Here is a 13,271-nt window from a genome sequence, read left to right on the forward strand (position 1 = left end):
TTTAGGAAGTGCAGCTGCGTAGTTCAAAGGATGGAAGCTAAGGACTATTGGATTGAGTGGTTTCAGCAGTTTGTTTTTTCTGTATCCATCTCTACATGGAGCTAGCTACTCAAACCAGCTAGCTCTGAAATGCTACAGACTTTTGACAACAATGCAATAGACTTTCTACACCAAATATGGCAAAAGACAAACAACAGAGCTGAGTGAGAGAGAAGCTAAGAAAAGGCTTTCCTGAGTTCACCTGGCTCCCCCTAGAGGCTGTTGTGATGTTGCAGGACAGAGAGGGGAGACACTTTTGTCCTGAGTGAATTATGCACCTCAAACAGCCCTCACACAGTGTCTAATGACCCACCTCTTGAGCTGCACTGACCCCTTTGTTTGATTTTATTATTTCTATTTCTATTATTATTACATTTCACTGCTCAATGTGCTTAAACTGCCCTTCTGGAACACATAAAGTGATATTGATGGATTGATTCAGCAAACTGTCGGAGCAACTGTTGGTGCAAACTTTTAAATGAATGTTTGGTTAGCCTGGTTGTGTGACGCATTGAAAATTCACTTTGTGTGGTTCTAGTTACAGAAGACACAGAAACTAAGCCCGTTAGAGCGCTGGTAAAAGTGCGCGTCTTAAGTACACATGATAAGAGAGGGTTTCGCCTTGTCTTGACAACTTGGCATTTTCTGTCAGACCTGAGGATAGATGGAAGCACTTAACAGCAGCACGTGTGGAGCATAGACAGTGGGAAGTCCTGGTCCCATGCAGTGCAGATACAAGCTTATTCAAAATATTACTTTGTGTTTGAGTGATGATTTAGGAGAGAAGTGTTGATTTTTGGTGTGTATTCAAATCACTGTTTGGTTCTGAGGGTTACGTGATGCATTGGAAATTCACTTTGTGTGGGTCCAGTTACAGAAGATATTAATAACAGGCTGCAGACAATGGAAAAAGGCAGAGAGAGTTGGAAGAGACATTCAGCAAACTGTTGGAGCTGTGGAAAAAGCTTTTAAATCACCACCTGGATAGGGATTAGCATTAGAATTAGCATTGCATTTGTGTGGTTCTTGTTACCGGAAACACAGAAGATACACTTTTTTCCCTAGTTTTTTTTTTTTACCTCTAACAGCTCCACAGAGGAAATATGTGGGGTTACCATAGATTGTGTATATAAATGGACATAGCTAACCGGCTAGCCACGACGTTCCACTTCCAAATAGGAAGTGGGCATGGGCGCACTTCTGGCTCCATCAACTCTGGCTCCAATTCACTTACTATTGAAAAACTGTTGGCCTTCTCTCTGTAAGTGCTCCTGTCAGACTCATAATTTTTCTTAAAATTAACCCGCTCTACATGATCCGGGTAGTTTTATTTTGCTATTTTGTCCGTAAACCAAAATATGAACATTAATAACGCGTTAGCAACATGTTTGATTGACAGTGTTGCTAAGAGCCTGTTCCCTGATTAAAAAAAACAAACAAACGGTACGAGCGGGAAGGGGTGTTACCTTGAACAGCCTTGCCCCAGATTGGCTCTTTCAGTGCTAGGATACTCGCAGTCAGAATTCCAAATATAGAACTCAGCTCCAAATTGGCCCCGGCTAGCATCGATGAGCTTCAGTCGATGGGGGTTGTTCCAACATGAATGAATGAAACAAAACACAACTCTATCATAATTTTGATGAGGAATGGGTGAGCATGGGTGGAACATACAAATATATGACTGAATATAAGGTATTTAACTCAACTATAATGCTGCTATAATGAAATCAGAGAAAAATTTAAATTGTTTGATATCAACTCGCTGTCCATGTCTGCATGTGTGTTCAGAGAAAGCCTGGAGCATTTACTTAGTGTTGCCCAAACATTGAAATGATGTCTCACACTCTTCGCCCCGTGGTTGACGTGGGGATTCCTCAGTGGGAGTGTGATTCTGCCACATTTGCATGGAGAGGCCGCCGGAGTAACACCTTTTTTGTATTGTTCTCTCTCTGTTTCTCAGCTCTGATCGCTATCGGCCAGTACAGCACCACCATCGAGACCGTGGACGCCGGGTGGTGTAAAGACATCACAGACCAGGGAGCCACGCAGATCGCACAGAGCAGCAAGTCCCTCCGGTACCTGGGGCTCATGAGATGTGACAAGGTAATGCACAGAAACATCCACATTGTTTAGCATAGTTCTGTGTGATTTTGTACAGCCCAGCTCCACTAAAACTGTTGATTTAACCAACAGTTAGAAAATCAAACAGTGAAACAGTCATTGGTCAATAGTGATGGGAAGAATACTTATACCCTAATTAAAATATATATTGAAACTTATTCTGTTACATGGTCCAACCAGTTCGGAATACTAGCAGTTGCATTAAATAATAGTGAAAAAACATGGCAGATAATTTGAAACAGCTTTATTTGTGTTGCTCTGTTTGCTATACATTAATTTATGTCTAATTAGAGATAAAAATCACAGATGCACACACTATAAGAGCTGTGTTTTCTTCACCAAATGAAAGAGTAACAGTACCAGAAAACAAGTACAAGGAAACAAGCAAATTGATAACTGCTCCAGAGCGCCCCCTGTCCTTAGACCCTCATTCTGAGCGAATCAAAACCTCCAAAAAAAAAAAAAAAAACATGGAAAAAAGATATACCCATATATCCCATAATTTTATAGCTTTGTCAGAATATTCATAGTCAAATTTTAAGCAGCAAAATATGGCAGTATACAAACTGTGTAACTTATTTGTGGGTTTAAATGTTTTGAACAGTTTACCATGACACGAGTTGTACATTCTAACAATAACCCGTAATAGAGAAATCGAAATCAGCGCAGGAGTCAGCTTTATTTTTTACAATTATTATATATGTTTTAAGGCTGTAAAACCCCTCACCACACACTTTATACACTTTTCTCAGACAGACAATAATATTTTCTCACATTCCTCTCGTTTAATTAATTAATAGTGACTCACGCATATTTCACAGTTCGTCTGACTGTGCCTCTTCGTCCTGGACATGGTTAAACAAAGAGTAAAGCCAATAGGTCCAACTTTTCTGGCCAATTTTAGAACAGAGAATAGTGTGACCCGGGTATTAATAATCCAATAATTCTTAAATATAAATTGACTTTTGCGTTGCTATATGTTTGAAAAGCTTTTATATGCACTGCAAAGAATGTGATTGGTAAAAATGTACAGTTACTGACAAATAAATAATGAACAAGTGAAAGATCTGTACATTTCGCCCGCTCCTTTCTGACCTCCTCCCACCAATCCCTAATCTGAACAGGAAACACATTTACTACAGCGCCATAGTAACAGCCCCGCCCACCTCTCCGATTGGCCCCCGTGCGCTCCCACCACACGGCGCACTACTACTACTACGGCTGGGGCTCATTCACTTTGACAGGAGTGGGATGGAGCAGACTGGGGAGAGGGAAAACAGCTGGCTTAACCTAGAAACTTGAGCTCATTGTACAAAAGCAGGTAAATGCGGAGTCCTAACTCAAGAGGCCCTCCATATGTCGGCCGGTCTAATGAGCCAGCCCGGGTTTTAAGGGCCGGACGAATTTGGCCAAAGTTATTTTAAAAGACCCCCGCTGTGATGTGAAGAGAACATGCACAAGTCAGGAAGAGGAAGTGAAGTGGTTTGGAGTTTATGTTCAACTTCTTTGCCTTATTTGTGTTAAGGTTTTAAGAAGACTCCTGCGTACTGTCTCACTTTTGGTTCACTTTTATTCGTACGTTTCTTCAGGTATGACCCTTATATAAGATATGGGACTGCCCCCTTAAAGGTAATCAACCAGTCAAAAAAAAAATACATTGGCAATTAACCCCAATGTAACCGCAATATTGTACATAATTCACTTTGGACCAGTCTTTCATCAGGTAAAATACACAAATAATGATTAGAAATTGTGTTTGTTCTCATTTAAAACTACTTAAATCATGGTTTTAGTCCTAGTTCAGACATGGTATAGTCCTGTTATAAACCTGCTTTTCACATGATGGTGCTTAGGAATCCTTTTTAGTCGCTTAATGGAAAGTTTGACGCCCACTTGCTCCGTTTATCAAGTCAAATACGTCAAACTAAGTATTGTTGGTTTTATCGATGAAATATGACTTTTCCAGTGTAACCCCAATAGTTATTTTTCTGTGTGATTTGTCATTTTGTTTGATCATTTTGGACAGGATTTGTATATGATCCAAAGAGTGACTTTCCAATTTAGCTAAAGGTTGTACTCGTTTACACTTGTCCTGGTTTGGTCCTGGTTTTTTCCTGGTTTTGTCCTGGTTTGGTCCTGGTTTAGTCCTGGTTTAGTCCTGGTGAAGGCTTGGTCTGTTTTATTCCTAGTTTGGTCCTGGTTTGGTCCTGGTTTGGTCCTGGTTTAGTCCTGGTTTGGTCCTGGTTTAGTCCTGGTTTAGTCCTGGTGAAGGCTTGGTCTGTTTTATTTCTGGTTTGGTCCTGGTTTGGTCCTGGTATAGTCCTGGTTTAGTCCTGGTTTGGTCCTTGTTTGGTCCTGGTTTGGTCCTGGTTTGGTCCTGGTTTGGTCCTGGTTTAGTCCTGGTTTGGTCCTGGTTCGGTCCTGGTTCGGTCCTGGTTTAGTCCTGGTTTGGTCCTAGTTTGGTCCTAGTTTGGTCCTGGTTTGGTCCTGGTTTAGTCCTGGTTTGGTCCTAGTTTGGTCCTGGTTTGGTCCTAGTTTGGTCCTAGTTTGGTCCTGGCTTGGTCCTGGTTTGGTCATGGTTTAGTCCTTGTTTGGTCCTGGTTTGGTCCTGGTTTGGTCCTGGTTTGAACCCAGTTTAGTCCTGGTGACGGCTTGGTCTGTTTTATTCCTGGTTTAGTCCTGGTTTGGTCCTGGTTTGGTCCTGGTTTATTCCTGGTTTATTCCTGGTTTGGTCCTGGTTTGGTCCTGGTTTGGTCCTGGTTTGGTCTTGGTTTGGTCCTAGTTTCGTCCTGGTTTGGTCCTGGTTTGGTCCTGGTTTAGTCCTGGTTTGGTCCTAGTTTTGTCCTGGTTTGGTCCTGGTTTGGTCCTGGTTTAGTCCTGGTTTGGTCCTGGTTTGGTCATGGTTTAGTCCTTGTTTGGTCCTGGTTTGGTCCTGGTTTGGTCCTGGTTTGAACCCAGTTTAGTCCTGGTGACGGCTTGGTCTGTTTTATTCCTGGTTTAGTCCTGGTTTGGTCCTGGTTTGGTCCTGGTTTATTCCTGGTTTAGTCCTGGTTTGGTCCTGGTTTGGTCCTGGTTTGGTCCTGGTTTGGTCTTGGTTTGGTCCTAGTTTCGTCCTGGTTTGGTCCTGGTTTGGTCCTGGTTTAGTCCTGTTTTGGTCCTGGTTTGGTCCTAGTTTTGTCCTGGTTTAGTCCTGGTTTGGTCCTGGTTTGGTCCTGGTTTGGTCCTGGTTTAAACCCAGTTTAGTCCTGGTGAAGACTTGGTCTGTTTTATTCCTGGTTTTGTCATGGTCTGTTCCAGGTTTAGTTGTGGGTTTAGTCCCATTTAGTCCCAGTGTGAATGCAGCTTTACATATACAAAATGGTCAGGCTTTTTAAACTTTTCTGTTCTTTTTTGTGAATTCTTACATTTAGACTTTGTGAATGAGGTATAGACTTAACTCTAATGAGCGCTCATACATATTGATACTAGTCAAAATTCAACTTTATCAATAGGAAAAAGTCCATTCAGCGTAATGAAAGACCTTCAAATTAACCTGTACTAGAACACTACTTAAATCACTCAGGGTCCTAAACTGGTGTCCATTTTGTGCATGTTTTCTTGTCTTCCTTGTCCTTCCAACAATACATTAATTACTGTGTTCATGGCTGCGTTTACTGGAAGCCATTTTGAAAGCTTCTTCATAACTCTTCATATTGTTGTATTATAAAGTCTATGTGCAGTTACGGTCGCCTTTAAGGTTTAACCCCATCTCTTAAGATGGTTACCCCTGACTCCTATTTATTAATAATGTAATGAAACGGTAGCGTACAAGGGCCCTGCGATGACCTCATGATGCTGCGCGGCTCTTAATTCATAATGCCGCCCAGTGTATCTGTCATATTTATCTAGCAGTAATAAAGCCTAACTGCATTACATAACATATGATCACTTAAATTGGATTTTCATTTTACCCCGACCTTACGATCAATATCTTCCACCTTGCTAATAAAATCCTGTTTGGGAGGTGACCTACTTTGGCAATATAGCACTTTGAAGTTAGTTTGCTACATGTGTAGGTGATTGGTGAGGGTTTTATGGACTGGAGGAGCAGTGGTTTTCATATTGTGGTGCACGAGTCGTATTATGTGTCCTGTTTTAGGTCTGAATTAAGATTATAATCACACTTCTAATCCAGGTTTAATCTAGATATAGTTGTGTATTGATGTTAGTGATGTATCTTTTCTGGTAGAGGGTCCACCACCTGCTTGTCTCCATGGAGATGCCGTTGATTTACCTAGTACAGTAAGGTAAACATATCAATCTCCATGGAAACGAGCAGGTGAGCAGGTTAGATCGGTGGACATGTGATCCCTCTCTCCGTAAGCATGCACGTTTTTGAAAGTGTTTTGGAGCAATAAAAACACCTATAAATGAATAAATGCCAGTTTTATGCCCTACTGCGGAACATCGAAAAGAAGCAACAGCATTTCCAGAGACAAGCAGCCCATGGGCCCTACTGCGGAACATCCAAGTGAAGCTTAATGCCCTACTGCGGGACATCCAAGTGAAGTTTAATGCCCTACTGCGGGACATCCAAGTGAAGCTTAATGCCCTACTACGGAACATCCAAGTGAAGTTTAATGCCCTACTGCGGGACATCCAAGTGAAGTTTAATGCCCTACTGCGGGACATCCAAGTGAAGTTTAATGCCCTACTGCGGGACATCCAAGTGAAGCTTAATGCCCTACTGCGGAACATCCAAGTGAAGTTTAATGCCCTACTGCGGGACATCCAAGTGAAGTTTAATGCCCTACTGCGGGACATCCAAGTGAAGTTTAATGCCCTACTGCGGAACATCCAAGTGAAGCTTAATGCCCTACTGCGGAACATCCAAGTGAAGCTTAATGCCCTACTGCGGAACATCCAAGTGAAGTTTAATGCCCTACTGCGGAACATCCAAGTGAAGCTTAATGCCCTACTGCGGAACATCCAAGTGAAGTTTAATGCCCTACTGAGGGACATCCAAGTGAAGTTTAATGCCCTACTGCGGGACATCCAAGTGAAGCTTAATGCCCTACTGCGGAACATCCAAGTGAAGCTTAATGCCCTACTGCGGAACATCCAAGTGAAGTTTAATGCCCTACTGCGGGACATCCGAGTGAAGCAACAGCATTTCCAAAGACAAACAGCTCATGGATCGTACTGCAGAACATCCAAGTGAAGTTTAATGCCTTATTGCGGAACATCCAAGTGAAGCAACGACATTTCCAGAGACAAACAGCCCATGGGTGCTCCACCAGAAAAGTTACGCAGTGCTCCTTTAAACTAAATAGTCTTGATCCCGCCCTATAGCCTTCGTACTGTAACATCATTTAGAACATTCTGTGCTTCCATAACAGTTTGAAACGCGCTGGGCTACAGGATGAACATAATTCTTTGTGTGTGCAGCTAAATAAAGTGGTAATCGGTGCCATTAGATCTGTAATGGAGTGTGACTGGAGCCCACAGAAGATTTTGACAGTTTCCAAGGTCAGGCGCATTAACGGCTCTAAATCACAGAATAAATTCACTACGCGCTCGCCCCGATTGGCCATTTTGCTCCCAATATGCTGCCGGTAAAACAGTGTTTAGCATTGCAAATGAAGCAGGAGGAGCGTCGAGAAGCTCTGGGCAGGTCAGTGAGAGGGTAGAGACATGTGCGGTCTGTGCTGGGGATGGTTGGATGTGTTTTGATGTCGGGAAAGAGGTTAGAGTTAAAATAAATGAATTAATTGGAACTTAAAGCTACCATCTGTCATTAGACTGGGCGACGTGGACCTGTTGTATTCTCACATACCACCACTAGAGGCTGTCTATGTTACTTCTGTCTGATAGTGTGCCAGCTTTGACCTGACAGAAGAAGACCAGAGAGCACCTGTTTTATGGTTTTATTTATTCTTTATTTATTTATTTATTTTAATCGGCGACGGTATAGCTGTTGCTGTTCTTCCTGGTGTCCATAAAAAAAAAAAAAAAACGCACAATCAGACAGTTATAAAATACAATTCAAGACATCATACAGTACAAACATAAAAAGAGAAAAATAGATTATACAGTAAAACATACAGGAGTTTACACAATTAGTCTCATTTCATTAAAAAAAACAAAAACAAAAACATAATTTAAGGAGTTTTTTTAATAAAATCTGTTTTCTAATATTGTTAAATGTTGAAGCAGGTTCCCTTCATACATTCCTCTGTAATTGAAAGACTTTTTAATGTAATTGGTAGGTACTTAATTATGGATTTCTGCTCTAAACCTTAACTTATTATAGAGAATCTGAGGAGTCTTAGTGAAGAAACACACTGAATAATGTAAGTGAAAAGGAAAGTATGTCATGTACAAATAACAAGTCTCATGTCTGATGCATTTATTTAACACTGGTGTAATAATCACAGAGGACCAACGGTGCTGCTCTGTTTTGTACTATTTGGAACGTGGCGGCTCGCTTAGCTATGCCCATTTACATATACAGTCTATGCTTTGCAGTTGGACAGTAGACAAGGTTTGATAATATTAGAGCATGAGCATTTAATGAGATAGTTTTCCACAGTATGAAATATGCACATCTCTTAATCATTATAATCATTCTTCCATTTTGGCACACATATTATTTATATACTTTGACCATGATAATTTACTATCTAAAAATAAGCCTAAAAGCTTTGTCTCATTGACTTGATTAATTGGAGTGGCTTGAATTTTACAATGCAATAATGGATTCTCATTGATCGAGTGATTTGAACCGAATACCAGGTGAGTCTGAGCAAAGGCCAGGTGAGCAGAGAGAAACAGGTTATATCTGCTGTTTAAACGTGAAAAAAGAGTCAAGAGGTGGCAGCTAGTTAGAAGAATCATGGTCAGGCAGCTGCTAATACTGTGTCTGTCCTCAGCCCAGACACAGTATGTAGAAAGTTAAAGAAAGGAATGCAAAAAACACTACATTTAGATTTTATTTGATTTTTTTCCTTAAATATAGTCTATGCTTTATAAACAGCATTTTCACATCCTAAAGGCCAGTACTGTTAAAGTGAGAGAGAAAAGCTAAAATGACAGTTGTAGTAATAGTAACAGTAATAGTAACAGTAATAGTTATAGTAACAGTTATAGCAATAGTAATATTGACAGTAATAGTGAGAGTAACAGTAATAATGACAGTAAACAGTAATAGTAACAGTAATAATAGTAACAGTAATAATAATAGTAATAGTAATGGTAATAGTGACAGCAACAATGACAGTAACAGTAATAGTACTAGTAATAATAATAGTAACAGTAATAGTACTAGTAGCAGTATTGGTAATTGTGACAGTGACAGTAATAATAATAGTAACAGTAATATTAATAGTGACAGTTACAGTAACAGTAGTAGTAATAGTTATAGTAATAGTAACAGTAATAGTTATAGTAACAGGTATAGTAATATTAATAGTAATAGTAGTACATTTTGTAGATGCAGGATAATGAACCTTGTCACTAACACATTTGTCCATTTTCTTGTATATATTTGTAATGAATCTGCCGGAGGTTTTCTGATCTTTTCAATGCTGTGACTGTATAAAAGGGGAGAGCACATTTTGGTGCAGCTCCATGTTGAAAAGATGGACAAAATGTATCTTAATTCATCATGCATTTACCCCAGAAACTACCAAGCAGAGGATGGTACTTTCAAGTCTTAAGTACTGCCAGAAATGTCAGACTGGCAAAGAATTGTACATATTTATATATAGTAATAAAACAACACCGGTCCATCTTTTCTGTCATAGAAGGTCACTGTCATTAGCGATACTCGACTTCCATGTGATCTATCGTAAAGGAAAAAAACTACCTCTCCATGACATCACAAGGTGGAACAGAGCGTTTTGAGCTTTGGAGATGTAGACAGACTGATAATAAAGTGTTACTCAAACATGTGTGAATGAAACAAAACCCAAATTCAGGTTTGTTTTTGAGGAGGAAACATGACTTACAACATGACTTAAAGGTCACAAGAGTCCATTTTGTGTAATACAGGACCTTTAAACTGTAATCTCCACTAATGCAACATCATCTGCTGAGCAAAATCTGACCAGAAGTGAACTTATCTCAACTTTCGCCCTGCGCTTGCTTCCCACAGTCTGCTCTCACACAAGTCAAATCAATATTTCACAGTCGTCCAAGAAATTGTTTTTTGGTTTAAGAGCCACATATTTAATTTGTTCATTAAGCTTTCCTGATTAGCGCTTGACGTTGGAGCAGTTGGCAGAGCTGGATCCCGGCGGTAAAAATCCCTCACCATGTCCAAGTGGATCTCAGGAGGACTAATCTCATCTGTGCACTTAATGGCCTTCTGGGAAAACTGGCTGTTCACACGTTTAATACAAGTCTTGTGTAAATGACTCAGGTCTGAATGGCACAAAAGCGTTATTCTTACTCAAATCAACAACGTCCACGTGTTTTGTTTCATTTCTATTGCAATTGTTCGCGATCCTTTCCTCTGGCGTCAGTTCCTTCCTTGAGTGTTTACTAGCTGCCTGCTTTTCCTGCTGCAAAGAGCTTTCAGGAAAGTCAAATGTTTTCTTTTAATGTGAATTTGACTAAATAACAGGGAGAATTGAAAGCCCAGACTTTCCCTGGGGGCGCTGTGTCTGAGCTTGTGTTGTCATGATACAAAAATTTCAAAGTTGTTTGCGATACTGAGGATGAGACTCGAGACGCAATACCAGTTGTGAGAAAAGAGAATCGAATGTGATTTTCAACATTAAATGGTAGTACTTTCTATTATATTCCCATGTGGCCTTATATTTGTGTAATCCCTCAGTCGTCCAGGTAGTTCCATAGTGATCCATGGGCGTATACTCGTCTATGTGTCTGATAGAGCTCAAAATCATGCTAAAGCTATTCAGGAAAGGTTCATTTCTGCCTTGTGAATGGACTTTTTTAGCTTCGATACCTGCTCAAATGAGTATCTAGTTTCGATAGTAGTTTTAGTATTGATTTGTATCTGATTTTTGAAACTTTTGACAACCCTAGTCTGAACTTTGCAGAATCAAAATGCAGTTTTTTTTTGGCATTTGTAATGTTTAGGTAGAATACACTATAACTATACCTTAATTAGCCTTAATAAAGCATGAACAAACATGAGTTAATCTAGTGAACAAATAGTTTAATCATAGTTTACTACAACAGATTCTGGTTTAGTACCTACATGAAAGAGTCAGGAGTTAGGTGTTACGGTGGTTTGTTAAGCCTGAATCATAAATTGAAGTATTTTTTCATGCTTTTTAAGTCTAATTGGAGTAATATTGTAAGTGTTGAATAAGAATGAATAATTAAAGATAATATTACATAACCAAAGTGAAAATGATCAGATCCATGTTGCTAATAAAAACGCACAGCTCGTTTAGAAATGATTAGATTAAGCTTTGCAGAACACTCGGAAACATACCCAGGTTGTTTTTCCTTTGACGAGGTCTACAAGTACATGGATCCTGTCCCTAAATGACAGTGAGGTGATGTTTTTGTGAGATGTACCACTCGGAGCCGCCATGTTTATGCACACAGGATACAAAGAGAAGTATCTAAACAGCTGAAATGTAACGCTGGTGTCGTGCGTTTCCAGGTGTCCAAGTTCTGTTTACTGACATTTTCTCAGAACGATTAGGACGATATCATCCTTTTACCTTTTAAGCACTAACAACGGCTGTAACCCTTTGGTGTAGGTGTTATTATTATTATTAAAGCTTGAGTTGCCACAAGAGAAATTTTTAATCAAAGCTTTTCAGTTTGGTCTAAATGGACAAAATGGGTCTTGGTAGCAGCTTTCCTTGATGTTATGAGTTTGTGTCGCAAATGTTGTCCTGCTCTTCGCCCCACTTCACGCTACGTTGTTTTGTCCAGTAAAAAAAAAAGGTGCACTGCGTGACTTTCCTTAAAGAACACGTGTCAAACTCGAGGCCTGCGGGCCAAATGTTGCCCTCCACATCATTTTATGTGGCCCTCAACAGAATAAATTAAAAAGTATGACGTCGTAACATGTTATTTTATCAAGAAATACACCGTTACGCAGCTATATTTTTAAATCTATGCAAATGAATATGAAATACTTATAAGTTGAATGAGTAATAAATACAGAAACAGTTAATTAAAAAGTTTAAAAAGTAGTTACGTTTATTTTACATCTGGCCTTTTGATCGCTGCCATTTTGCTGATGTGGCCCTCGATGAAAATGTGTTATAGAGGGTCCACCACCTGATTGTCGCTATAGAGATGATCTTGTCTGGAAAGCTTCACATTATGGCTTTAAATGTCCCTCAATGGAAACAGGTGACGCTAAAATCTATGGAAAGGTGACCCCACTCACAATAAGTTTGCACATTTCCAAAGTACTTTCTGTAATACAAACACTTGAGTTGATGGAAGTTTGAAGTAATACTGTGGAACATTTCAGGCAAACTATATCAGGTTGCAGAGAGGACCTTTAATTTCTAATACCTGTTGAAGTGCCATGTATTGCCATCACAGATAAAACACTTGTGTTTTATCTCTAGTACAAACAGATCCTGCCCCATCTTCATGCCAAAACACTGTACCGCTCGGCACAGTTTGTTCTCGCGTTCAAGGGCACGTACCTTCATGTGTTCCTCTGGACTTTCGGATGTAGGCACTTGACAAAGCTCCTCACTGTTTACCCAACAAACTACTGCCGTCTGGGGCCGCCTAATCAAAGTGGTCACGGCCACTGACCCCAGCATGAAATGACACTTCTCTGCATCGCCGCGGAGACCGTCACTGCTGCCAAAATAAATAGTTCTAAATACTTGCATACACTGTGGCAGCAGATGGCTTTTCCCTGTTAGAGCCATGTTGACACTGGTTTGGAAGAGGCGCAAATAGTCCACAGTTAATATTTCCCTTACATGGAGATCGCTTGGTTTTTATGGATGAGAGTGTGTATTTTAGAGGGATTTAGGACAAACTGTTAGCATGGAAAAGCAAACTTCTGTTATAGTCGACTTGAAACTAGCAAACACTTGGTATTTTTGATGCCAATCCTTCTCTCTTAACATGGGCTTCAATCTAAATAAGGCTGATGATCACTGCTGTATAGTTTC

The 13,271-nt window shown here is 40.1% G+C and overlaps 1 protein-coding gene across 1 annotated transcript in view; it reads left to right on the forward strand.

The window, feature by feature from the left end:
* The window catches only part of fbxl17 (F-box and leucine-rich repeat protein 17), a 442,838-nt gene that overhangs the window by 393,458 nt on the left and 36,109 nt on the right, over positions 1 to 13,271 (forward strand). Inside the window, exon 10 of the mRNA XM_033972727.2 lies at positions 2,000 to 2,142. Coding sequence (XP_033828618.1) covers positions 2,000 to 2,142 — 143 coding nt within the window. The remainder of the gene's footprint in view (positions 1 to 1,999; positions 2,143 to 13,271) is intronic.

This window comes from Periophthalmus magnuspinnatus, chromosome 9, assembly GCF_009829125.3.
Source record: "Periophthalmus magnuspinnatus isolate fPerMag1 chromosome 9, fPerMag1.2.pri, whole genome shotgun sequence".
Taxonomy (NCBI): Eukaryota; Metazoa; Chordata; class Actinopteri; order Gobiiformes; family Gobiidae; genus Periophthalmus; species Periophthalmus magnuspinnatus.